The 23,557-nt window shown below is 38.5% G+C and overlaps 1 protein-coding gene across 2 annotated transcripts; it reads left to right on the top strand.

The window, feature by feature from the left end:
• The first annotated feature begins 604 nt into the window (after positions 1 to 604).
• CCDC34 (coiled-coil domain containing 34) lies at positions 605 to 23,133 on the top strand. 2 transcript variants are annotated; one of them, XM_087821793.1, is made up of 6 exons: positions 605 to 945; positions 5,664 to 5,799; positions 11,762 to 11,869; positions 20,140 to 20,298; positions 20,824 to 20,965; positions 22,600 to 23,133. In XM_087821793.1, the coding sequence occupies exons 1-6, from the start codon at positions 605 to 607 to the stop codon at positions 22,812 to 22,814; spliced, it is 1,101 nt and encodes a 366-aa protein (XP_087677919.1). In that variant the 3' UTR covers positions 22,815 to 23,133. The 2 variants fall into 2 exon arrangements, with proteins under 2 accessions (XP_087677919.1, XP_016061606.2); XM_016206120.2 differs by having other exon boundaries at positions 5,661 to 5,799.
• The last annotated feature ends 424 nt before the right edge of the window (positions 23,134 to 23,557 follow it).

Below are 23,557 nucleotides of genomic sequence, written 5' to 3'. Positions count from 1 at the left end.
ACTCGTGCAGCCAGTGCCCGGCACAGGGCCCAGCGCACGGGGGGCTCGGAGGCCCGAATTCACACGGATCGGCAGGCAGAGGGGATGCTAACCAAAATGCAAAAAATTACCCTAAAGAGTGCATTCCTGAGCCCGCGTGCAGCTGGATGAAGGCCCCCTGCCCGGATAAAGCACGGCCTTGTATGGAAAGAAACCACGACTGAGGCTTATGCTCCTGGCCTGGCAAGGATACGGGGCTAGTTTGGGCTTCTGCCTCCTACTTGAAAAGTGCAGCCCGGTTCACGTGAAAAGTGACCTGCGACGCGAGCGCCGACAAAGGTCAGGCCCCCGGAGGTGCCCGCGGGGAGCCGGCCGGCCCTGGCCCCCGGGCGGAAGCGCAGTCGACCCGGCCGCGGGCCGCGGGAGGAAGGGCCAGCCCAGGGCGGCCCCGGGCGCAGGAAGCCGCGCTCCGCAGGCCGCACAAAGCCGGCGCCGAGGCCACGCGTCGCCACGGCAACGCGGGGTCTGCTCCTGCCCGGATTGGCCAGGCGCGGCGCGCGCGGGGGCTGCTGGGAGAGCACGTCGCCGCCGCCGCCGTTCGGCCGGTTTGAACCTGGCGGGCCCGATGTGGGCGGCGGGGCGGTGGGGGGCTGCCTGGGCCCTTTCCGACGCCCGGCTCCCGGCTGACGGCACGCCCGGGTCTCGGCCTTCCTCGGGCACCTTCTCCGTCCTCACGGCGGACGACCGCGGGCCGGGGCCGAAGGCGGTGGCGGCGTGGTCGCCGTCCCCGCCGGTGAGCTGCAGCAATTCCACCAGGTCGCTGCTGTCGCCCCTCCACCACCAGAGCTTCCGGGTTGACGACGCCGACGCGGACGGGGAGGACGAAGGGGAAGTGTCCGAGGATGCGCACGACTCGGCGGCCCCGGGGCCGAGCCCGGGAGGAGTGCAGCCGCAGGCGTGCGCCAGGTAAAGCCGCGCCCAGGACCCCGCAGGCCCGACGCCCTCGCCTCTTCCGCCCCGAGGCTGGGGGCACCCTCATGGGGGGGGAGGGGGCGCCTTTTTTTTTTTTTTTTTTTGCAGAGTCCTGGGCCAGTTCTTACAAACGACCTCACATTTTCTATGATTCCTAATCCCCTTTCACACAGAGAACATGATGATGGCTACAGTGTCACCCCCCCAGAAAAACGTACCCAAGTCTCAAACACAGCATTTTGCCACCGTTTCAGGAGCTGTATGAATACTCAGAAGTCTTATTGTGGGCACCGGAGCGCTTGTCCAAACCCTACGGCACCTCAGTAGTACCTGTAGTTATTTTGGAAAAAATTTTTAAAAAAAATCTGATTGCCAGTGAAGTAGATTGTCATGAGCAGCATGGTTTTTATGTCACAAATAAGGAGATGAAGCAGAGAGGTTAACAGTGTCAACCTCGTCATCCAGAGACCACGTTGGGTCAGGTCTGAGCACTGAGCAGCGGAATAGAAGTCGTTGAATTAGAGACTGTCAGAACCGAAGAGATTATTAAAAGCACCGTAACTTGTTTGTTTCTGCAGTTATGCTTTCGGCAAACATTTAGTTTGTGTCACACGTCAGCCTGCATCCCGGAGGACTATAAACGAGATAAAGCATGGCCTCTGCTCTCATGGAATTTAAGCCTAGATCAGGTTGCTCATTTTACAGATAATAAAACTGGCTCAGAATACCAATAAGTCTGATTCAAAGGCATACACCCGGTTATTTGCAGAGCTGGGTGGGCCTTGCACCAAGCTGTAGTGATTGTGTTCTCTCTCCCTTGTTCTAGATGCCTGTTACTGGATATATGGGAATAGGAGCAAGGGGCCTATCCCTGAATATATTTTTCTGAGGCAGGCATAGTGGTGCACGTCCAGTCTGGGGCAGGCTCATTTTGTCATGTTCAGAAAACATTTACAAGTTTCTGATTGTCCATCTGTGTAAGGTGTACAGGAGATCTAAGAAACACAGACCAGAAGACCCATGCTTTATGTTTAATCAGCACGATAGTCCCCTTCATATACGGCATTCATAACCAGAGGGCATAGAACAGGGAACCACATGAAGTGACTCTGATACACAGTTACAGCAGTGAGACTCTTAAGAATGAGAAGTACATTGGTGGGAATGGAGATCAGTAAGAGGAACCATTAAGCCACTTGTCCAGACTGGTTGTAGCAACAAGAAGCAGCCTTTGATCAACCTGATGGTAGAACTAATGGTAGAATGAGACGTTCCGGAATTCATTTTCATGTGGGCCTTTGTAAGGATTCTTCTGCACTGAGTTGGTTCCAGAGATTTTTAAAATAAATTTAAAGGCTTTGGAAAATACTTTCTGAGCCTAATCAACAAGACAATGTAGGCACAGCTTAGCAGCCTAAGGGCTGCTGGGGGTCAAAACCACAGCTCAGCTACTGAGACCTTTCCAAAGCCCTGACCAGATGTAGCTTACTAGAGGAGCTGGACAGATTTATGTCACCCCTTAGCCAAAGCCTGAATGAGCTGGTGGCATTCTAGGGCTAAGGCTGCCTTCCTTACCACAGTTCATTCCCTGTGATTCAAAGGAATGGGTGGGACGTGGTCTGGAAAGAACACAGGAGTTGTCAGGCCTCGTATGTGGCACGTGTGAGATGCTTATTTCGGTGCTCAGTAAATGTGTGCTGACTGCATGGTTATTTCCCACTTACTGGAGAACAGATAGATGCTGTGATTGTTTTCAAATGCTTCAGACAACCTAGCACTTCTTTTCAGGAAGGATAAATGTTGAAAAAATTTCCTCATCTCTTCTCCCTACTTCTAACCTTAAGTTGGTGCCCTGGATAGTTTGGGGGTGATGGGGTGAGAGCAGGCATCGTGAGTCATAGTCCAGCCATAGTTCTGGGTCATGAATATCTTCTCTGTGGACCAGGGAGTAAACGTAGAGCTGCCTGGGACTTGATACCTTTTCCCATCCTTCACCTGCTACGGTGATCTGACTGTAAAACTTATAGGGTAAGGCTTTTTTGAGCTAGACTCAGGCATCAGCTGCACATGATGGATGTGAACTCACGGTATGTTAGGTGTAAATAGGGCCATGCTTAGAGGATACGTTGACCTTCCAGTGGACTGAGGTAAAGCTCACAGTTGACTTCAGACAAGATAATGAGAAGTATTTTCCTGGAGTCTTTTATAATATGTTTTGGGCCTGCTGTTTATTGAGCTTTATCCTGGTTTTTATATCACTCTATCCATTAGGAAACCCATGTCTTAATAAATGTTTTGGTCATAAACAGCTGCTTATCAAGCCTCTCTTGATTATGGATAGAGCTATTGTGTATATGCCAAACATTTTGAACACATTTATTAAAAATGTTAAGGCAAGAAATTTAATATTTTAAAGTGTCGTTTTCCAAAAAACATTGATCTCACTAATTTCTTCTCTCAACAAACATTTCTTAGGAGCCTACTATATTCTAGGCCCTAAGGTAGACTCTTGAAATAAAGAATGGGTTAAGACATGTTAGGAATTCACAGCCTATGGCAGAGATGGACAAGTGACAGAAAGCCCAAGGTGCTTAGTCCAGATTTTTTGCAGAGAGTTTCAGTATGAGGCAACAAGATAATGCCTGAGTTGCATCTTGAAGGGAGAGTAGGAATTAGCCATGCTCCTCCTCCTCCTACTTCTAAATGACATGTACCAGATGTTTACTGCGTGCTGGGAACTGTACTCAGTGTTTTAGCATGGACTGTCTCACCCAGCAGTAACTGAGGTAGCCACTGCTGTTATCTCCATCTTACAGATGAGAAGTGGAGGCTTAAAGAGGTTTAAAAATTACACTAAGAAGAAGCAAGTAGGGATTCACCTCAAATGTTTTACTCCTGTACGTAAGCCCTTACTTTGGCCATGTGCGGAGGTGGAGGAGAGGACTTCAGAGTTTTAGGCAAAGCTGCAGGGCACCAAGGACATGGCACATTCATCAGTCTGCCTAAGTTCAAACAAGACTGAAATGCAGAGTCTGGATCAGCCATTGGTGAAAGAAGAGGCTGAAAAATAGGCAAGGGCCCATTCATGGGTCGGGAGTTTCTGTTTCATCTTGTGGGCAGAGGAGCCACTGAAGAACTTTGAGATGGGTGGTGACACGGTAGATTGATGCATTTGAAGGATGAATGTGGCAGCAGGGCGGAGGATGAGTTGAAAAAGGGAGAAAGGCCAGTTATGTCCAGACATTGGCCGTAAGGTTGGAGGAGAGGAGAATGGCTTGAGTAAACGGAAAGAAGTGGGGTAGACGTGGCTAGTGGTTATGAGTGTGGGGGAGGGGATCAGATGCGGACAGGGAGGAGGAAGTCAAAGGTCCGGGCTCCTGGCTTGGCTCCCTGGGTAGATGGCGGTACCCTTCACTGGGGTGGTTTAGAAGAAGAGCAAAATTTTTCTTGGTGTGGAGAGAGGGTAGTGGGTGCATGGTGGAAGGTGATTAGACTTGTTTGGGACTGATTGAGTTTGATATTTAAGTGGAGTCTCTGTCAGATGTTTGGAAATAAAGGCCTGGAGCACTGGAGAGAGATCTGGTCTGGAATGACTGTTGTGCACATTGTCAGCATGTAGCGATAGTTGAAACTAATGCAGGTGAGGTTGTCCTCAAGACTGAGAAGGAAAGATGCTTATAAGAAATAACACATCCAGTATCTCTTTCCTTCTAGCAAAAAATTCCATCGGCCCACGGGTGAAATGAGGAATAGCAGCAGAACAAAACAAACAACTGAAGCTATGAAGTAGAAAAAGGTGTGCATTGCAGCCGGTTAGGCAGTTAGTTGCTGAAGTAGGAAAGAAGAGGAACTGAGTCTGTATAATCGAGTCTCTAGAGCCGCCTTGGGTTCTGAACAGCCTTTCTTTCCGTGGGTGCTGATTGGCTTTTCCTGTTTTAAGAAGCTTGTGTATTTGGCCAAACCCCTGTGTTCTTTATTTACTTGTATTTCCCCTCCCCCCTTCTCTTTCCCCATCCCCAGAAAAGACAATGAGAGAGGTACATGGTGGAGATGGTGAGCATGGTGGGGGTAACAAAACTGGAGAGTCGTCATGCACACCCTGTCTGATAATTGGCAAGAGGGCGTCAACCAGAGTGTTAAAGAATACAATGGCCGAATCCTTTTACGTAACTTTTTATTTCAAAACAATTTTATACTTAGAGAAAAATTGAGCATTTAAAGAATTTCTGTTCACCCTTCATCCATAATCCCTAATTGTTAACACATTTGCCTTATATATACATATTTTACATATATACATGTATTCTTTTCTGTTAACTATTTAGGGAGGAGAAGGGAAAAGTCTGCTCCGGGAAGTGCTGAGGATCGTGTGTTGTAATTAGTTGTCCATATATGAGATTTTTAAGAATAAGATATTGTTGTCATTGAAGCAAATGAACTGGGTGTGTGTTATCCCAATAGGTTTTTAAAATAATGTGATTTTAGAAGATAAAGGCATTCAAAGGCAGTTTGATGGGTAAACTAATTCAAATACTGGAGTTCCTTTTTGTGGTTTTTCAAGTGCACATTTATATGTAATTCATATATATTTACTTATAAAAATCACAGTATTGTAACTATATTATAACATTATGCTTTTACTGTGCAGCTAAGTGATTTTGACTGTTAGGCCAAAGAGTACAAGTGCTGTAGTGTCCTGTCTTTTGCAGTAGTGTGGTTGAGTCCAAAGATAACCAAGAAGAACAGAAACAGGTGCGCTTACCAGAGAGCAGCCTGACACCATGGGAAGTGTGGTTTGTTGGCAAAGAAAAAGAAGAACGTGACCGTCTGCAGCACAAAGCTCTAGAGGTAAAACTAGACAGCGTTCTCTTTATTTAATCCCTGAGCTCAGAGTAGAGCTGCCGTGGCCATTAAATGTTAATATTATCCCTCAAAACAAAGTTTTTGCATTTGTTTGTGTCGGTAACTCTTATTGTAGAAATAATACATTGTCATTATAAGGACATTTGGAAAATACAGCTAAGCATAATTAAGAAAATTAAAGTCATCTTTAATCTCACTACTTGAAGATAACCACTGTTAATATTAAGGTGTGTAGCCTTCCAGATTTTCTTCCATGTAAATTAAAAAAATAAACATGTACAAGTGTATATATACAGACACATACAAAGGAGCTTCACCATAGGTGCATTTTACTGAAGCAAATTCAACTGCATATACTTGGTAAAATTTTTAAGAAAGGAGAGAAACAAAAATTGAAATAGATAGGAATCTACCCACATGCTACTCAAAGCATGTGCCCTAGAGTGAGTTTGTGCTGGGAGATTGGAATCTGCTGGACTTTTGGGGTTTTTCAGTTTCTCTGTGCTTCCCTGCCTTGCTTGTGCATATTTCTGTTTATAATTTTCTTTCTGAACTCTCACTCTCCAGGCTCAAATAATAGTTTGAGATACATTTTCACAAGAATCCCTCATTCTTTAAACTCTTACTATTTGCTCTTTAGAACCTAGCAGCCACATAGATTGGATAGTTTGGCATCCCGCATACCTAGACTCATTATCTTAAGTCTCCCTTTCCAAATATAGAAAACAAATAGTTTTGAGTGGTGAGGGATACTTCATGTTTTTAATGAAATAGGACCAAACTCTTTTGTAACCTGCTTTTTTTCTACTAGTTACATTTATTAATATATTTTTGTATCATTAAATATATTTTTTGTTGTTGTTAATCCTCACCTGAGGATATTTTTTGCATTTTTTTTTTTAAAAGACCGGGGAGAGAAAGAAAGAAAGAGAAACATATCCATTGGTTTCCTACCACGCGCACCCTGACTGGAGGAGGGGGATTGAACCTGCAACCCAGGTACATGCCCTTGACCAGGAATTGAACCCAGGACCCTTGGGTGCGCGGGCCAATGCTCTAACCACGGAGCAACACTGGCCAGGGCCATTAAATATTTTTACAGTGTCATTTTTAAATGGCTGGCTAAGATTATTAAAATACATTTAAAATGTATTAAATATATATTAGAATATAGTTAATGGGTTCACTATTGTTGGATATTTAAGTTTATTAAGTCATGTTGTCATAAAAATTCTTGGAACTAAAACTTTGCCCTCCCTCATCTTTGGAATAAATTTTCCGTATCAGTTTTGAAACCAGTTGTTATTTCTGTAATGGGTTACTAGCCAGGTAGCCAGTCCCATATTCAGTAGGCTTGGCATGATTTAAATGACTATAGAAACCAATACCTTCTGCTGTTTCCCTATTGCCTGATACTGGGTATTCTAAAGTACAAGATATATTCCTGGAAAAGTGCACAGTAATATTTGTTTCCTCTTGGAAGGTCACGGAGTCTGAGAAAGACCCTAAGGTTTGATATAAGGCAGGCTTATTTAAACTTGATGCTCCATTCAGTTTTCTCATTTGTATAGTAAGGATAAAACCATGTATGTGTCACAGGAGCTTTACGGGGATTAAATGAGACAAAGTATAAAGATGGCTGGTGGTGTTTAATTGCTATTGATATGCTATTCACAGCCTCACTAAAGCTTTTTCACTTATTTTCAGACTTAGTTTGTATTATTGAGACCCCAGACCCTCCATTACTTGGTTCCGTAGCTTTCAAAATACTTGTCCATGGTGAGAAATCTACTTTGCTTCATGCCTCTCTTTCTCTCTCTCTGTCTCACACACATATTTGAAATAATATCTTAATTTTTGCAAAATCTGGTATTTTTTTTTTTAAAGGCGGTCATAACCCATTAAACTGGTTTTAGAGTCACAGTTTAGAAAACACTGATCTAGTGAGTCAGTGGAAAGTGGAGTTCAGTTTATGATGTTTATCTCTAGCCTTACTAGAAGTCACTTGTGACATTAAGAAAAGGAAGGTCACTTCAGTTCATTTTTAGAGTTAGCATACAGTAAAATAAATTAAATTCATAAAGGGAGCCTGGGCTTTGGAGTGACAGAGAACAAGGTTGAAATTTTAGCCTTGCCATTCTAACTCTGTGGCCTTGAGAAAATTACTGAACTTCTCTGAGCCTCAGTCTCTTCATCTGTAAGCCAAATGTTAGAGAGGCAACAGTAGTAGAGTGGTTAAAAATGTAAATGCTTGAGCCATACTTCTTGGATTCAAAACTTGAACCTTGGGCAAATCCTTAACCTCTTTCCACCTTGATTTCTTCACCAGTGAAAGTGGGGAACAGTATTTACTTCGTTGTGTTGTGGGGACTAAGTGAGCATCAGGAAACAGCTCACTATATAGGAAGCATTCAGTGAAAGTTAATTGTTATTTTGTGTTAAAGGAGATAATAAACTACTAAAGATTTGTTTTGAGAGCAGACTAAAATAATGGATATAAAGTCCTTACCACAGTGATTAAACTTGTAGCAGAATATAATTCATTTAAAGATTAAAACCATTTTATGTATTTAGTAGTGTGACATTTCTTATATCATAACTTCTGCATCATTACTTAACTCTGAAGCAATTAAAGTATTTTAGCATGAATCTCATTGTGTTAGTCATGCCAGTGATATGACTTGCAGGCCAACTCCTCACTTTTACAAGCTGTTTTGAGCTGCTGCGGCATTCCCATTCTTTTCATGCCTTTCTCTTTGTTTTACTTTATAAGCTAGGCTTTCTTTATTTTTTGTCCTTATTTATTGCATTCTGTAATTTGTTTATAAATAGTATCATTAGAAGTACAGAATTTTAACCATAAGGAACAATTCATCTCAGATTCCTAATAAACATGAGGGCCAGAAAGTAACTTTGCCAAGGTTTTCAGTTAGTGGCTAAGCTGGAATTGGATCCTAGTTTTTTGACTTCCAATTTAATAAGTGTTTTTTCCATAATACCAAGATGTATTTTAGAAGTAAATGGGTCAGACTTAGTGTTTAATTTTGCACTCCTGGCTTTCTTATTTTCTTTCTTAAAAACTTAAAGGAAAATCTAAAGGATAGTTGGTCATTAAAAATTCACCCCTTCTCATAAATTTGATTTCAGTAATAGGAATTTAGGCTTGTTTCAGACATCTCTATAAGATTGAGTTAAGAATTTATTTTAATTCATCAAAATTACCCCCTTATAAAGTGTTTAAAATTTTTAATTACATTAAAATGATAAATATGGTAAATGTTGAATGTTAGTATTATGAAAGACTTGTAGGTCATATAAATTTTATTTAAATTTTTGTTATTAAAAATAATGCTTTAACAGACTGCCCTGAATTCTCTGTGGCCTTTGTTAATTCTAATTTTTTTACTTGCTTTAACATTTTAGTACAATCTGTTCTAAATTATAGAAATTACCTAGTTTGTGAATAATCCAAGTGCTTTTCCCCCCCATCATCTTGCCTTTGGCCATTTCATTCATCAGCCCTTAATGAAGGAATAGGGCAGGATATAGAGTTGGTAAAACTCAAAACTCTCAGTTTTTGTGATTGTTACCTCCAGTGGTAAACACCGTTCTTTGAAAGTTGACAAAAGCTATTGAAATAAAAGTGCTGTTTTGGATCCTCTTTGGATTTTGGTTTTCTATAATCAAGTGTTTTCTCTGTGGGAAAATAGCTGTAATCCTGTTGAAATTCAGTGGTGTACCAGAAGACGACATAGGGGCCTTGTGAGAGAAGGCTCCAGCTGTGTCGGAAGAGGCTTGCCTTGGTGGCGAACAGATGGAGGCATTCAGGGTGGGAAATGCTGAGAGGGCCAGCCTTGGAAAGGGAGGGTGAGGTCTCGGAATGTGATGTATATTCTGGGGTGGCAAATTACTTGAACAGACATCCTGAGATTAGAGCACTGTCTGGGTCAGTGGTAGTATTTTCTACATGCTTTTGACCCTTCCTTTATCTTTAACTCTTATGTCAACATGAACTAAAATTTGTGAGCCATAAAATAGGAACACAAAGTCTGATTTCTTTTTCTGATTTTTGAGTTTAATTATATGAAGAATGTTAAAAGGTTACATAAGTGTAATCAGTCATATCTTTAGTTGTCTATTTAAATGATGACTTTTCTTGAAAATAAAATTGAGGACTGTATAGGGAAATTTTGGATCTATGATTGTTAGATCTGTATCTAGCCTGTCGTGCACGTGTGCATACACATGCACACACACACATACGTACATGTATTCCTCCTTTTTGTTTCCTGGCACAAGTCCAGACCTTCTTCCCCTTACAACTCATATATTGTGGCAACCTCCTAGCCAGTCTCCCTCACAGTAGCTCTGGTCCCTTTCATGCAGTCTTGGACCTTTATCATTGAGTTCTAAAGCATCCCTGTGCCATGTGTTCCTGCTTCATAGTGTTCCTTTACTCTGCCTGTCTCAAAAGTCCCTTTTCCACCTCATTACCACACCAGCCCATCGCCCCCAATCTCTCCTTTCTAGTCAAGCCCTTTGCTCACTGTTCCTCTCACGGTGCTCATTTTTCTCCTTGTTGACCACCCTTGTCCACACTGTTTCTCTTCTCACCCTCCCTTCCCTTCTTTTCCCTTTTCTTAGCTGATATTATACGTAATACTTCACAATGTAGCACTGAATTCTTCTGTGTGTGTAGAAGCAGATTAGATCAGAGGCTTCTGGAATTTCATCCCCGTGTCTCAGTTCATGCTATCTTTGTAGTAGGCACTCCGTAAAAAAAGTATTAAGCAAATAATCAAGGAAGAGCAGCTGCAGAGGTAATGAAAAATGTTAAAACCAAGATGGCTCTTTGCTCAGGCTGGTGGGGAGTATAATGCTTAAAGGTTGGAAGACTTCATGAATGAGTAAGGGCAGTTATTTTCTGTGCAGCGGAATTTTGGGATGAGGGGGCCTGGACCACAGGTATCCTGTGTGTCACTTGTTGTAAAGTGCAAAAGATATTTTCTTGGTGTCAAGTTTTATCTTCATTTCATTAACACACCAGGAGTATCTGAGAATTGAAAAGTTGTCCTTTCCACTACCAACCATGCTCAGGTTGGTAGGTCTTTGGGAAAGGGAGGGGAGGGAAGGAGGAGTGAGGTCCAGGGGAAGATATGTAGAAGTACCGGATTATTAGTATCTAAGGAGAGAGAAGAGAAATAACTAGTAATTATGGTAGTAGAATCCTAGGAGTCCAGTTTGAACAGCATTTTCAACTAATGCAGTAATTTAACCGATGAGTGACAGAGTGGTGGCATTGAGCTTGTAGTTTTATTTGGCCATACCTTCCACATTCTTTCTCCTGAGGAAATGCCCAAACGTGTAGATTCCAGTGACAGCAAGGCCTATGGGATATGAATGTGGTTTTGTTTTACACTCCAGCAGATATAAAATAAGTGAAGAAAAATCTGGATTTATTTTTTTTCCCTAAAGAAAATTGAATGGTTTCTGTACATCTCTTCTTTGGTATGACTCTGAATTAAAATTTTAAATTTAGGGATTATTTAATTCCTATCCTTTATCTTCCTCAAGAATCTGGAAGCTTTTTATAACTGTAAAAAAAGTTGCAATTCCCTTGAGCTTCTGCCAAGAGTGTACAGTGATGCCAGAATTTATGTGTGGGAAAGTTGATTTCAATGAGGGTAATTTAGCTGAAGTTTAGTCTAAGAAACTAGTGTTTTGCTGCCAAGCAATTATTTGCATTTCTGAAAAATGACTTATACTTTTTACCAATGCTTTCTTTTCATCATAGTCTAGTTACTTAAGTAAGTTATTGTTACCAATGGTATATTTTCTATAAAGGAAACTATGTTCTTGTTTAATTTGGTTAACCTCAGCTTTTTAAAAAATATGTGATTTGAGTACTTCTGTTAAATGTTGCCTTTTGTTTGAATAAAATTCACAGGAATTAAATCAGGAGCTAGAAAAAAGAAAAGAAAAGGAAGAACGTGAAAAAAGAAAGATAATTGCTGAAGAAAAGCACAAGGAATGGGTTCAGAAAAAGAATGAACAGGTAAGGAGAAAAAAATGCGCATATACACACACTGACATCTCTTTCACAAAGTGTTCTCCCTTTTACTCCTCATTACCTGGATTTTTCTTGTTTTCTCTTAGATTCTTTCTTTCCTGGCCTGATGTATTTTTTCTACCCTCATGAACATTTATGGAGTTTCTGTCTTCTGCCCTTTGCTCTCTGCTCGTCTTCCTTTCCTCTCTTGTGGCTTCCACTTGTATCTGACTACAGGTAATCATGAGGCCTGTACCTTCTACGCCTGACTTCTGGAGTCTTGGATTCCCACCTTTAAGGTTGGCTGCCACCTCTGAGCCTGCACATCTAAAACAGCCCATTTTTGCCCATTCTCTCGATAGAACTTCTCCTAACTTCTCGATTACTGTTATTTGCACTGTTATCTGTCACCTCGGCATAATCAGAATTCAGCTGCATCCCTTTCTTTCCTTTGTAATCACCACTCTCCTGTTGTGATCTCTTCCTGTCTGGTCTCATTACATCTTTCAACTTGTTTGGTTTGTTTGTTTTCCCATACTGGAATGTAAGCTCCATAAGGGCATCAATTTTTGCTTTTTTTGTTCAGTTCTCCAGCAGCTAGATCAGCATCTGACACTTAATAGATGCCCCAAGGTATTTGTTGAATGGATGGATCCATCCTCTGTGTTCTTGCCAGACTAATCTTGCTGAAACAGTCCAATGTCATTTCCCAATTCAAAATATATTTTTCATGATTCCTCGGTGTCTTCTGGATAACATTTTAACAATTCTAGCCGGGCTCTCTGCCCTCCGTCCATGTCTTCTACCTGTGGTTCCTTTATTCTGTGCTGTTGATTTTTGCTGGCGTTCTTTTGGGAGTACACATGGGATACTCATGGCCCATCTTCTTGGAGTATTAGTTTTACTGGAAAATTTTGAGAGGAAAAATGTTATTTTTATGTTAAAGCTAGCACAGATATTTAATGGAGGAGAACATAAATTTTACATGCTTTTTAAGATAAACAGTAGATTTCAAAGAAATTTTGAGCTTTGGATGGTACTGTCCAGGCCCCAGGGATATGTGTTCATGAGAAATTTTAAGAACATTTTGTTCTGTTCTCACTTCCTTATTTTTTTGTATGTTATTTTATCAGCCTGGAATCTCATTAGATCCTTCACCTTACCTTTTATTATCCAACTCAAAGCATTTCCTCCTATAGGAGGCGTTCGCTGATCACATGCTAGAAACTCCTTCCTTCCTGAATCCTTGTTCAAATGTATTACCTTGTATTATGTATATATTTTGTTGCTGTTTTGTATTGTGCACATATCTTTCCTTGTCATTTTAAGACTTAAGGATAGGAATTAATTTTTATATTTTAAATTCATTATAATATTTAATACAATGCTTTATAATACAATAACGTTTTGTTGTTGGAATGAATGAATGAATGGTATTCCTTTCAATTTTAATGTATTCTTTTTATAAAATGTATCTTTATTGTTGAATTATAGATATCCCTCTCTTTTTTCACCATTGACCCCCTTCACCCTGCACCTATCCCCCACCCCCACCCCCACCCCCGGCCTTCACCACACTATTGTCTGTGTCCATGGCTTATGCATATATGCATATAAATCCTTTGGTTAATCTCTTCCCACTCCCACCTCCTCCCCACTCCCCTGCCTGCCCTCTGAGATTCATCAGTCTGTTCCATGCTTCTGTGTCTCTGGACCTATTTTGTTCATCAGTTTATTTTGTTCATTAGATTCCACATATAAGTGAGACCATGTGATACTTGTCTTTCTCTGCCTGGCTTATTTCACTTAGCATTATACTCTTCAGGACCCTCCATGCTGTCTCAAAGGGTAAGAGATCCTTCTTTTTTACAGCTGCATAGTATTCCATGGTGTAAATGTATCACAGCTTTTTTATCCACTCATCTACTGATGAGCACTTGGGCTGTTTCCAGATGTTAGTTATTATAAATAATGCTGCTATGAACATAGGGGTGCATATGTTCTTTCTGAATGATGTTTCAGGATTTTTAGGACATATTCCTAGAAGTGGGATCACTGGATCAAATGGCAGCTCCATTTTTAATTTTTTGAGGAAACTCCATACTGTTTTCCACAGTGGCTGCACCAGTCTGCATTCCCACCAGCAGTGTACCAGGGTTCCTTTTTCTCCACATCCTGGCTAGCACTTGTTGTTTTCGATTTGTTGAGGGAGCCATTCTGACAGGTGTGAGGTGATACCTCGTTGTTTTAATTTATATCTCTGATGATTAGTGACTTTGAGCATTTTTTCATATGTCTCTTAGCCATCTGTATGTCCTCTTTGGAGAAGGGTCTATTTAGGTCCTTTGCCCATTTAAAAATATAATATATTTTTATTGATTTCAGGGAGAGGGAGAGAGAGAGAGATAGATACATCAGTGATGAGAAGGTGATTGATCTTCTGCCTCCTGCATGCCCCCTGCTGGGAATCGAGCCCACCCCGCCCGCCATGTGCCCAGACCAGGAGTCAAACCGAGATCTCCTGGGATCATAGGTCTATGGTCAACCACTGAGCCATGCTGGCTGGGCTCTTTGCCCATTTTTTAATTGGATTGTTTGCCTTCCTTTTGTTAAGTTGTATGAGTTCTTTATATATTTTGGAAATTAACCCCTTAGCAGATGTATCACTGGCAAATATGTTCTCCCATACAGTGGGCTCCCTTGTCATTTTATTGATGGTTTCTTTTGCTGTGCAGAAGCTTTTTAACATATTCTTGTATTAGATCACAAATTTAAAAATTTTAAAATACTTGTCAGTTTGTTATCTGTAATGATTTTTACATATTTAGAATGATACTGTTTTTTATTATAATCCAATTTTATGAATTTAGTCAAAATTTAAATTGTAGGACAAAATTTTAAATTCTAAATTTTTATACTTAACTATTATATTTAATGCCCAGTGATATTAGTAAGAGTGCCTAGTAAATCATTTCAATAAATTGAAGATGACATAGCTTTCTTCTTCCAGGTATTGTAAGATGGACATTAGCAAGACATATGTGTGCTATAACCATAATTTGTTCTTTACTTCAGAAGTATATTATTATTATTATCATTGTTACTATTATTAATTTAGTATCCTCCCATAATTCAACAAGAAAGAGTTCTTTGTGAATCAATGCCAAAATAAAAATAAAGTGTCTGTGACCATTACCAAGCTTTGGGTGATACTTGTTTGAAATAACTGAAAAATAAAATAGTTTTACATGTACATAATAATAGCATGCTCTCTCCTCTAAAAGCTTTTCTTATCTTCTAACTCCATTAAGCTCATTTTACCATGCCAATCAAACATAGTTGTTGTTTGTCTAAGAATGTAAGATACTACTGAGAAATGATATATTCTCTGTTTTAATTAGTGGCAGTAGATCTAATCCAATTATTTGAGAAAATTTTTTTCTTTTGGGGGGAAATGGCATGCCCTGACATCAATCATTAATTATTGAAAGCAGGATTCCACAAGGTTGAGAGTAGTTCACAAAGGAACCATGAGAAATTAAGTTTACTTATTCTGTAGGAGTCTTGTGCATGTTAAGAAATAATTGATTACTCAATTTTTTTCTTCTTTAAAACCTATCAGATTTCTTATTTCAGTCTTAGTTACATTTACCTCTGTATGTAAAGACTGCTTTCCTGGTTCTTCTCTTTCTGTCTGGCATCTAGCTTTTTTCTCCTCTGTTTACATTTCATGGTGTGTGGTCCTCCGCTGCCTCCAGCTTCATTCACATTTTAGCTGTATCTGTGGCCTTATTTTCTCTAAGTCATTTCACTGTGTTCTATCAAAAAATCAGACAAAAAGGATTTATGTATCCATTAGCAAAGCTAGTTTCTTATACTATGGCTGTAAATTGTTAAATCTGTTTCAAATAAGTTGGCTTATCTCATCTGGTACCCTTATATTTGTGTCGCCATACTACTTTGTTTTTTAGATTTGTTTTTTGCATGTGTTATCACATATTTTGGAAAAGGGTCTTTACCTTTATTGTTTATAAAACTTATTTAAACATAAAGATATTTTTAATTTTCAAAGCATGGAACTGATTTTCTTTAATGTAAAAAATAAACTTGGGTCAACAAAGCATATGACTGGTAACACTGTCATCAGTGTATCCTTCATGTGTTCTACACTTCTACTGTGCCGGGTACTAGTGAGGAACCAGAGTAGAAACTCAGAAACCATAGCCAGTTGTTTTGTTAGTTTCCTTTAGTTTGAAGAAACAAAGATTCTCTCAGGGCACCATCTTCACAGAGGGAAGATTTATTGTTGTGCTCTGTGCGGTATGGAACTGGAATGCCAGAAAACCTGAAGCCACTTAGTGGCTGGCTACTCTCTCAGCACTTCCCTGAGTGCAGGCTCTGCTCTCCTTTTGCTAACCAAAGGCATTCCATTCTCTCTTCTCTAGTTTAAATCCTATGGAGAGCGTGTCTGATGTTATAAAATCAACTTTTTTGAGCTATAATTTATATACAACAGAATATACCTATTTGAAGTTTGATGAACATGTTCCTGCATAACCAGCAGCACAGTCAAGATACAGGACATTTCCTGCTCCCCACCCCAATGAGCCCCAGCTCCAAGGAAGCCATTCGTCTGCTTTCTGCCCTTGTAGATTAGATTTGCCTTTTCTAGAGTTTTATATAAACGGAATCATGGAATATGTATTCTTCAGTTTTTAAAATTCCCTATTTCATGTATTAAGATAGTTCCTTTTTATTGCTAAGTAGTATTCTGTTCTATGGAATACCACAGATCATTTATCCATGCACTAGTTTATGTACAATTGGGTTTTTTCTGATTAGGGGTATTATGAATAAAATTCTATGACAACTTATATACTAGTCTTTCTGTAGGCATTTCTTTTCATTTCTATTGGGTAAATGCCTAGGAACTGAATTGCTGGGTTGTGTAGTAAGTATATGTTTAACTTTATAAGAAATTGCCAAACTTTTTAAAAGTGCTTGTATCATTTTACATTCCCACCACTATTGTATGAAAATTCCCATTGCATCACATCCCTGCCAAACCTTACATTGTCAATCTGTTGGATTTTAAGTCATTTTTCAGTCAGTGTGTAGTGATACGTCACTGTCATTTGATTTTCATTTCCCTGAGATCCTTTGATATTTACCATCTTTTCATAAGCTTATACACTGTGTTAGTCTGCTAGGGCTGCCATAACAAAATACCACAGGCTGGGTATGAAACAACAGAAATTTATTTCCTTAGAGTTTTGGAGTCTCAAAGTCCAAAATGAAGATGTCAGCAAGGTTTGGTTGTTTCTAAGGCCTCTCTCTTTGGCTTGCAGATGTACACTCTCTCTTCCTACCCTCACACGGCCTTTCCTCTTTGCATGGGCATCCCTGATGTGTGTCTCTCCTCATATAAGGACACCAATCCCATGAACTTACAACCTCAGTGGACGAATTACTTCTTAAAGGTTTTATCTCCCAATATAGTCACATTGAGGATTAGGGATTCAACATAGAAATTGGGGGTGAGGTCACAATTCAGTCCATAGCATTCTCTACCATTTCTATATTTCTTGTTTTGTCCTTAAGTTTTTGCCCATTTTGTGGAAGGATTGTGTGTCTTACTAAGTTTTGAGTCCTGTCACATATATGTGTTTCAAATATTCCCTCCCATTTATTTTAATGGTAATTTTTAAAGAGCAAAAGTTTTAAAGTTTGATCAAGTTTCATATTTAAATTTTTTCTTTTATAGTTTGTGGGAGTGTTGGCCTGTTTTAAAAATGCCAAGGATGTAAAAATATTTTTCTTTGTTTTCTTTTAGAAGTTCTGTAACTTTAGCTTTTACCTGTATGTGTATTTTGAATTAATTTTAATGTATGGTTAGAGTTAAGAGTCAAGGCTCATTTTTTTGTGTATATGGATATCCAGTTGTTGCAACACTGTTGAAAAGGTAATATTTTTCTTATTCAGTTACCTTGATATTCTTGTTTGAAATCAGTTGACTCACATATGTGAGTTTATTTCTGGACTCTCTTCTGTCCTGTTGATCTATATTCTGTGCCAGGACCACACTAGCCTGTTACTATAGTTTTATAATTCTTGAATGTGTAATTCTTTTAATCAGGCAGTATAAATCCTCCATCCTTTCTTCTTTTTTCTTCTGTTTTAGTTTTTCTGCATCTTTCCATATGCAATTTAGAATCATCTTATCAACTTTCCTAGTCATGCTTTCTTGAATAGTGCCTGACACTGTTGGGACTGTATTAAATATATAGATCCTTTTGGAGAAAATTGCCATCTTAATAGTATCAAATATTAAATCAGTAAACATAACTTTTCTTTCTACTTATTGAGACCATCTTTAATTTCTCTGAGTAATGTATTTTAGTTTCTAGCGTACAGGGTGTTACTCACCTTCTGTTAATTGTACCTCCAAGTAGTTCATGTTTTCAAAGATGAAAATAGTTATCTTGTCATATTTCTGATGTTATCTCATAATTTCTATGTCTGGTTTTGATATCTGAATAATATTGGGCTCTTAAAATGAACTTGGATATGTTCCCTTTACGTATTTCTGTTTTCTAAAATAATTTTTTAGTAAATGGTGTTACTTCTTCCTTAATGTTACTCAAATACTGATTTCTTCCTGAATCAGTATTGGACAGTGTCATATTTAAGCAATTCTGACATTTTATTTAAATTGAAATTATTGGCATAAAAGTGTTTTTAACATCTCTCAATTCAGTAGTAATCTGCCAGTTACCATCTCTGTGACCTTAGGCGAGTTACTTAGCATCTTTGTCCCTTAGTGTCCTCATTTGTAAGATGAGATCATAAGAGTACCTACCTAATATTGTGGTTATAAAAATTAATTGACAGTGCATGTGTATAAAATGTATAGAATAGTAATAGGCAGAGTTAGCACTGCATAAATGTTAGCTGTTATAATTGAAAACAATGGAGGGACTGGATGACTCCTTGTTAATGAGGTCATGGAGGAGACTCATGAGTCAGGCAGAGATTAATTGAGATATGCTCCAACATCCTTTTAACCTTGTAGATTTTCTGACAGTGCAAAATGGTTAAAAATCAGTGGATATTGAGTTCTCAGAAAGGATTCCTTTTTGCAGCTATTGGCTGCCCAACAAGAAGGAAATACTGTATAGCAACTTGGGGAATGACTTGAGCTTTGATTTTTTTTTAAGTCCTGCCTTTCCTGCACAGCACTGAACATATATTGTAGGTAACTGATGTGTTTTACTTGGGTGTTAATTGAATCACTTATATTAAAATATTCTAGAAGATGGTTTCAAGGGAAGAATTGATTTTCTTGGCTCATATGTCTTTGCTTCATGATGGGTGATGTATATGGCATTTGTATTGCATACAATTTATGCCTTGTAGGTTATTTTCTAAACCTTTACTACAGAGAGCTAGCCACGCCATCCGTTTAGAATTTAGCTATGTTAGTAGGTTATCTTTTGAATGAGGAAGGAAAAAACATTGAGTTATAGTCTGTGTCAAATTCTTTTCTGTAAAGGGCCAGATAATATTTTGGGCTTTGCAGGCCATACAACCTGTGTTGCAACTATTCAACTTTGCTGTTGTGGTGCAAAAGCAGCCATAGACAATAAATATGAGAATAAATGGGTGTGGCCACATTTCAATAAAACTTTATTTAAAAATACAGGTGACAGGTGGTAGGTGGACCATATTTGGCCTGAAGGCCATAGTTTGCCAACCTGTGCTCTGTGTAAGACTTAAAAGAATTACATAACTAAAAATCTGTCTGTATGTGCCCTTATAGCAATAGCCAGTGGGCCAAAATGTTACTTATTTGTCCTCTGTAACTCACTGATGGTAAAGATTTATCCAAGTATTCATATTGTCAGACCTTCCAAGAAATGTGTACATATATGGCTCCTATTTTAGAGGATAAACATCCATTAAGAAACACAGATTCAGGATAACAGGTTGTAATTTCTCTTCACTAATTTATTCAAGTCTTTATTGGGCACCTGCTGTTTACTCAGCACTGTCTCAGGCTCTGAGTAGACGTTGGTGAATAAGGTATTTATTATTGCCCTGCGAATCTTAGAGCCGAGTTGGTAGCCTAAAATTGACCAGGTAATTGCAGGCGTGTTACATGTTTTCACAAACCATACTGTGTCAACTGCTGTGGTTCCGCCTATTTTAAGAAATAACTGAAGTTTAGAAGATTACTGTAGATAACACTCCTTCAAATTCCTTTATTTTTATTTAAGAAAAGAAAAGAAAGGGAACAAAAAATTAATAAAGAAATGGAGGAAAAAGCAGCAAAGGAACTGGAGAAAGAACATTTGCAAGAAAAAGCAAAAGAAAAATATCAAGAATGGTTAAAGAAGAAAAATGCTGAAGAATGTGAGAAGAAGAAGAAAGAAAAGGTATTGAAAGTGCGCAGTTAGAAGACAGCCTCGGTGTTCGTATGCACCAGCTGTACGCCCTGAGTAGTTCCTAACAGGAAGTTGGCACTGTCTCAGCGTAAAACACGTGAAGCTGTCTCTACTTATTATACTATGCTGAAGCTTCAGAAATGATTATGCACTTGTGGTTTTCTTAGGTTGAGAAATGTCTATAAGCAAGCCTGTTGATATTTTTACAGTTAGGTTCAAACTTTTTATCACTGTTAATGCTAAATTTCGGTGGTACTTTTTATTACATTATTGTAAATTACTATTCTGTTTTAAAACAGCAAATTGCTGTTTTCTTCTTCGGTTTGATGTCTTGTACAGAGGCAGCCACCTTCATATCACATCCCTGATCATGTTAAAATTTGCTCTCAAATTAGAGAAATATGATTCAGTAATTATCATCAGTAAGCCACTGGGGTGGGGAGCTGCTGGGGAAAAGTCAGTAGAACTTTTAGTTACAGAATATCCCTGGGGATTCTTTGGTCTTGTCATTTTAAGGAAAAAGAAAAACAACGTCAAGCTGAATTACAGGAAAAAAAAGAAATAGCAGAAAAAAAGTTTAAGGAATGGTTGGAAAATGCAAAAAATAAACCTTGTCCAGCTGCAAAAAGCTACGGTTATGCCAATGGAAAACTTACAGGTTGGTTTTTATGTTATGTGGCTTACATAAATATGGCTTTCAGAAATGAATATTATACATTATGCCTTCTCTTGACAGAAATAGAAATGTGTAAAAATCATTTTTCTTTCAAATCACTATTTTCTGGAAGATTATATTATAATATACTATGTTCCTATGGAGATACTACAAATTTATTGTCATTCTCTATAAATTAGATATATTTGAAAGGCAATAGTTGCAAACCTGCAAAGTAAGATTTCTAACATTAAGAAACTAGTTATATTTTCTTATATTCTTTGGATTTTAAAGCCTTAAGTGGGACATATTTAAGGGGTGATTTTTCCTCCCCTTCTAACCCTCTCCGAGGCAGAGCTCCCAGTGTCTGACACATTCTTTTTGCAGGGTGGAATACGAGGCACCACACGAGCCAGCCGCAAAACCGGCCGGTCCGATTATAAACGGTGCTGCATGTTTTCCTTTGTGCTTCATGTTGGAAGCTCATACCTTGCTGACAGCTGCCTTCACTTGTTTAAGTGATTTATTATTAAAAATACTCCCATTCTGTTTTGTTCACACAATAGAACATATTCCAGACTTTGTTTTGACCATCTTGGTGAAGTGTGTGTTGACATATCTGTGCAGGCAAAGTGGGCTGCCAGTGTCTGAATGACACATTCCTGCTGTCAGGCTTTAGGCCTCCTGCATGTCACAGAGGTCAGCCCCCACAGCTACTGAGCATTGGCTGCTCCATTTTCTTTCTTTCTCCTTTGAAAAAAATGCAGTAAGCAGTGGTTTTAACCAAACGATTGGGTAGTTAAGATAAAACTTCAGAGGGACTATACATATTGACTAGAAGTTAATTGCTAAAATAATGAATTCTTATATCTTACTTCTTTACATTTAATGAGTTTTATTCTAATAAGCATCATGGTTGTCTGCAAATGCTCTTAAGTCTCTATTCTTTGCCTGAATCATTTTTACAAATTATGGCATAAAGGAGTTTATGTGCATATAGTGACTGGAGGATTTGCCTATTATTCGCAAAATGTTCCTCCTTCAGAATTATTAGATATTGGACATCACAACTCACTAAACACTTCATATACATTCTACCAGGAGCACATTCCATAATTAGCAATCAAAATTACAATGATATTATGAAATCTTAGTAATTTGAGTGCCGGTAATTTAGAATTTCAGTGATTCTGAATAAGAATCTTGACTCACTGTAGCTACCTATGCAAAGTGAATTTTTCAGTGTGTGACTAGGAGAAACTAGTATATAGTCAATGATTTTCCAGATTTAGTTAAGAAAATTAAGATTTTGTTCAATTTAAGGGTTCTAAACAAATTCTTAGTAACATTTTTTATATGAGCTTTCATGTAGATTATAACATTAACATTTCTTTGGACTGTTAGAATTTCTATCATTTACATGTTAATTTTTACTGCAATCTTTACTGTATTTGTGAACTATTACGTGTTTGAAAGTATTCAGGAGTTCCTTTTCAATGAGTCAAATTGGCTTATCAGTTGATATTTTTGACCTTTTGATATTTTAACATTTTTTAGGAATTTAAAAATAACTAGTTTCTTTGATCTCAAGTTTTTTTTCTTGTTTTGTTTTGTTCTGATTTTTTAAATGATTTTAGGTTTTTACAGTGGAAATTCTTATCCAGAGCCAGCCTTTTATAATCCAATTCCCTGGAAACCAATTCATATGCCTCCTCCCAAAGAAGCTAAGGATCTACCAGGAAAGAAGACTAAACGGCCTGTGATAAGTCAGCCACACAGGTCTTCATCTCTGGTAATCCATAAAGCCAGAAGCAACCTTTGCCTTGGAACTCTGTGCAGAATACAAAGATAGTAGACGTGGGAAATTGCATGCTTTTACCTATAGATATTTAACTTTAAAATCAGAAATTGTTTTTTTACTGCTCAGTCGGTAGCTCAGCATTTGATGTGATTATTGACAAGTTCAAATTTTTGCATTTATATATGGAGTACTTAGAGTTTATTAAGGAAGATATTTTATACATTTTCACTTTTTAAATGCTTCAAGTTTGATCTTGGCATATTGTTTTGAAGGATAAGTGACTGAATATCTAACAATTGTGTTTGTGTTTAGCTTGTATTAAAACCACTGTGATACCAATAAAACCAACAATTTTTCCTGTGTTCTTTCATACTCTATGCTATTTATTTGTATTTATACTTATAAACATAAGATTAAGATTAAATCATTCAAACAAGCACTTCTAAATGGCATGTTCAAGATAACTCTTAGAAGAACCTGAGTGAGTCAGAATCTTACAGTAATCAAAAGCTGTCTTGTTTGATCTCTCTTCTCTATGTAAATATTTTTAAACAAATATCTGAAGGCATGTTTTATAACAAAATGAGGATTGTGATTTTGAAAGGAAATTTAAAAACATTTTGTGCTCTAGATCTTAGATGTTAGTAATCTTGAGACACTGATATTATTTTGTACTTTGTACAAATACTAATATATTGTGATTAGTTAGGTTGTTAATTTTGAAATTTAGGATTATCAGTCTCTTGTATTTTAATACTAATGTTAAGTGATATTTTACTGAAGTTGAGATCACA

This window comes from Miniopterus natalensis, chromosome 11 (assembly GCF_054644295.1).
Source record: "Miniopterus natalensis isolate mMinNat1 chromosome 11, mMinNat1.hap1, whole genome shotgun sequence".
Classification (NCBI taxonomy): Eukaryota; Metazoa; Chordata; class Mammalia; order Chiroptera; family Miniopteridae; genus Miniopterus; species Miniopterus natalensis.
Note: the sequence above shows the minus strand (reverse complement) of the source record. Positions and strands in the feature narration are given on the sequence as shown.